Source organism: Volvox carteri (genome assembly GCF_000143455.1).
Source record: "Volvox carteri f. nagariensis unplaced genomic scaffold VOLCAscaffold_18, whole genome shotgun sequence".
Taxonomy (NCBI): domain Eukaryota; kingdom Viridiplantae; phylum Chlorophyta; class Chlorophyceae; order Chlamydomonadales; family Volvocaceae; genus Volvox; species Volvox carteri.
The window spans coordinates 1,890,529-1,894,223 of record NW_003307561.1 but is presented as its reverse complement, the minus strand read 5'-3'; the positions used below and the strand labels follow the sequence as shown (position 1 = coordinate 1,894,223).

The following is a 3,695-nucleotide window of genomic DNA, read 5'->3' as shown; positions in this document are numbered from 1 at the left end:
GCTGCGTCCACTGTTTGGTCTGCCGCCACTTGCTCAGGCGTTCGGTTGGCTCGCGCCTCCGACCACCACGCCCACCGAGCAGTAGCTGCTGCTTGGTCCGCCACCACTTGCTCAGGTGTCCGGTTGGCTCGTGCATCTGCCCATCACGCTGCAGCTGCTGCTCGATCCACCGCCACTTGCTCAGGCGTCCGGTTGGCTCGCGCCTGCACCTTTCTGGTTGCATCCGCACTGGACAGCTGGGGTGTCGGGGGGGAAGGTGTGGCTTGAGTCCGGCCCGTCAAGCTCAGAAGCCACAAGCCTCCACCTGCAACTGTACCTAACCGCCGACATCCTGCGTGATGTCAGGAAGAGGATTACTAGTCTACCGCCCATGCAGGAGATGGAGCAACATCACGGGCACCAGTCCCAACCAGGACTCCTTACCGGAACCAGAATTGTCCATAGAAATGGCCGGTCAGACTGATGTCGCGACAGGTTATCCTCCTATCCTCAAGAAATGCAGTTGCGGGCCAATGGAACACAGTACATCGATACAATATGGATGTATGTTGCGCAGTACCGCTGTTTGGTAGAATTGTATCCTGAATCCGTATGATAAATTTTATCCTGGATCCGTTTGACAAAATTAATAAATGCACTCGAGGGCCAATGGCACACATTACTTCTATACAATAACTGTGCTGCGCAGCATCACTGGTTGATAGAATGTTTTCTGAATCCGTATGATTCTATAGAATTTCTGCGACTGAATTTATCCCGGGGAACGTTGCGGTGTGCGCGACTTCACGTCATTTCGTGGCGGAGCCATTGTAGTCTAGTTTTCCACTGCAAGTCCTGTCCCACAGTGGAACTACATGGAACTACCCACAGCCACGCCCAGGCGTCCCCGGTTATCCTGATATTTTGTGATAAACGTTTAACCTTGCAAGTTCATGTCAAACAACACAACTACGTGCGTCTGTTGTTCGTTACCCACCACGTGCCCAGTCGTCCCCATGGCCTGACGGCCCAGTATCCGTGTGTCCCCGCCCACATGTTCACGGTACACATGCACGCGTCCAAGCTTCATGCACACGCCCATGTTACATCCTCATGTCCCGCGTCCACGCGTCCATGCTACATCCACGTGTGGCTACATCCACGGTGCCACCGTCCCATGCACCCACATGCCCACACGCTCACGCGTCCATGTGCCCTTGCATCCTCGCGTCCTCACGTCCTGGTGTCCTCGTGTCCTAGCATCCTCGCCTGCAACTCGTGTGCGACCCGTGATTCGAACCCGCGACCTGTCGTCCTCGCATCCTCGCGTTTCGGTGTGCAACTCGAAACTCGCGGAGTGCGACTCGAACCCGCGACCTCTGATTGTGAAGAGGGTGCGCGCTAACGAAAACGCAAAGCTCCGGAACCATCCAATCGAGCGCGACTTTCCAACGAGCCCCGGACGCGAGCCGGTCACGGACGCGACGAGGCGCGGTCCCTGCGGTCCCGAGGGTGCCGTAGCTCTCGTCCGGGTCCGGACACGTTCGGGTGCATCCGGATTGCAAATGCTTGCATATTGCAAATGCTTGCATATGCAATATCCTTGCATATTGCATATTGCCCATGCTTGCATATGCAATATCCTTGCATATTGCGCATGCTTGCATATTGCGCATGTTTGCATATTCCAAATGCTTGCATATTCCAAATGCTTGCATATTGCAAAGGCTTGCATATTGCATATGCTTGCAGATCGCATATGCTTGCAGATTGCATATGCTTGCAGATTGCATATATGGCGCAGATCGCATATACTTGCAGACTGCATCTGTTTGCGGATCGCATATGCTTGCAGATCGCATATGATTGCAGACCGCATATGCTTGCAGATCGCATATGCTTGCAGACAGCATATGCTTGCAGATCGCATATGCTTGCAGATTGCATTGCATAGCATAGCATAGCATAGCATAGCATAGCATAGCCTACATAGCATAGCATAGCATAGCATAGCGGACGGCATATGCTTGCAGATTGCATAGCATAGCATAGCATAGCATAGCATAGCATAGCATAGCATAGCATAGCATAGCATAGCATAGCATAGCATAGCATAGCATAGCATAGCATAGCATAGCATAGCATAGCATAGCATAGCATAGCACAGCTTGCAGATTGCATATGCTTGCAGACTGCATATGCCTGCAGACTGCATATGCTTGCAGATTGCATATGCTTGCGGACGGCATATGCTTACAGATTGCATAGCATAGCATAGCATAGCATAGCATAGCATAGCATAGCATAGCATAGCATAGCATAGCATAGCATAGCATAGCATAGCATAGCATAGCATAGCATAGCATAGCATAGCATAGCATAGCATAGCATAGCATAGCATAGCATAGCATAGCATAGCATAGCATAGCATAGCATAGCGCAGCATAGCATAGCATAGCATAGCATAGCGCAGCATAGCATAGCATAGCATAGCGCAGCATAGCGTAGCATAGCATAGCATAGCATATCGCATATGCTTGCAGATTGCAGATCGCCTATGCTTGCAGACCGCATAACGCATATGCTTGCAGATCGCATATGCTTGCATATCGCAAATGCTTGCATTTGGCAGATGCTTGCATTTGGCATATGCTTGCAGATCGCATATGGCATACGCTTGCAGATCGCATATGCTTGCAGGTCGCATATGGCACATGCTTGCAGACTGTGTATGCTTGCATAATGCAGATGCATGCGCATATGTATAACATATCGCATATCGTATATTGCATATCGCATATCGCATATTGCGTATCGCATATTGCATATTGCATATTGCATATTGCATATTGCATATCGCATATTGCATATTGCATATTGCATATTGCATATTGCATATTGCATATTGCATATTGCATATTGCATATTGCATATCGCATATTGCATATCGCATATCGCATATCACATATCGCATATTGCATATCGCATATTGCATATCGCATATCGCATATTGCATATCGCATATCGCATATCGCATATCGCATATCCCATATCCCATATCCCATATCCCATATCACTGCATATGGCATATCGCATACCACATACCGCATATCGCATATCGCAAATTGCATATCGCTGCATATCGCATATCGCTGCATATCGCTGCATATTGCATATCGCATATACATATATGCATATATGCACATAATGAAACATAAAACATAATCGCGGTAGGGATCGAACCGGCGACCTTCCGTTCTTTTCGGCGCGGTCTTAAGCGCGTACGGCACGCTCCCGACCCGGAATTTCCAAAACGCTCCGGACAACTAGACGCGGGCTGCTTCACCCGCGAGGGGGCCGTAGTCCCCCGGCTGGACGGCACGAGTCCGACGTAGTGTGGCTTAGTATGTTTGAGTAATGTGCTGACACATAAAGACGCGGTGCAATCCATGCGGTGCAGTGTGGTGCACCGAAGGAAGGAAGGCCAAAAAAGCAGAGAACACTTACCGTGCGTGACTATGGAGACCTTGCAGGAAATGTTGTATTTAACGCCATCCAGTATTTAACACCACCGCCACCGCCACCACCGCCACCACCACCACTGCCACCAACCCCACCGCCACCACCACCACCACCGCCACCACCACCACCACCACCACCGCCGCCACCGCCACCACCGCCACCGCCACCACCGCCAACGCCACCACCACCACCAC

At 50.6% G+C, this 3,695-nt stretch overlaps 2 protein-coding genes across 2 annotated transcripts in view; one reads left to right on the top strand and one right to left on the bottom strand.

The window, feature by feature from the left end:
• The window catches only part of VOLCADRAFT_90902 (uncharacterized protein), a gene marked incomplete at both ends in the record, with an annotated part of 6,713 nt that extends 5,125 nt beyond the window's left edge, over positions 1–1,588 (bottom strand). Inside the window, 2 exons of the mRNA XM_002950310.1 lie at positions 76–236; positions 1,167–1,588. Coding sequence (XP_002950356.1) covers positions 76–236; positions 1,167–1,588 — 583 coding nt within the window. The remainder of the gene's footprint in view (positions 1–75; positions 237–1,166) is intronic.
• A 1,213-nt stretch (positions 1,589–2,801) lies between these two features.
• On the top strand, positions 2,802–3,197 carry VOLCADRAFT_60268 (uncharacterized protein; the record flags this gene model as incomplete). The annotated part of the gene is made up of 1 exon (XM_002950435.1): positions 2,802–3,197. A coding segment is annotated over one exon (396 nt), but the record flags the coding sequence as incomplete, so codon positions are not given.
• Between the last annotated feature and the right edge of the window lie 498 nt (positions 3,198–3,695).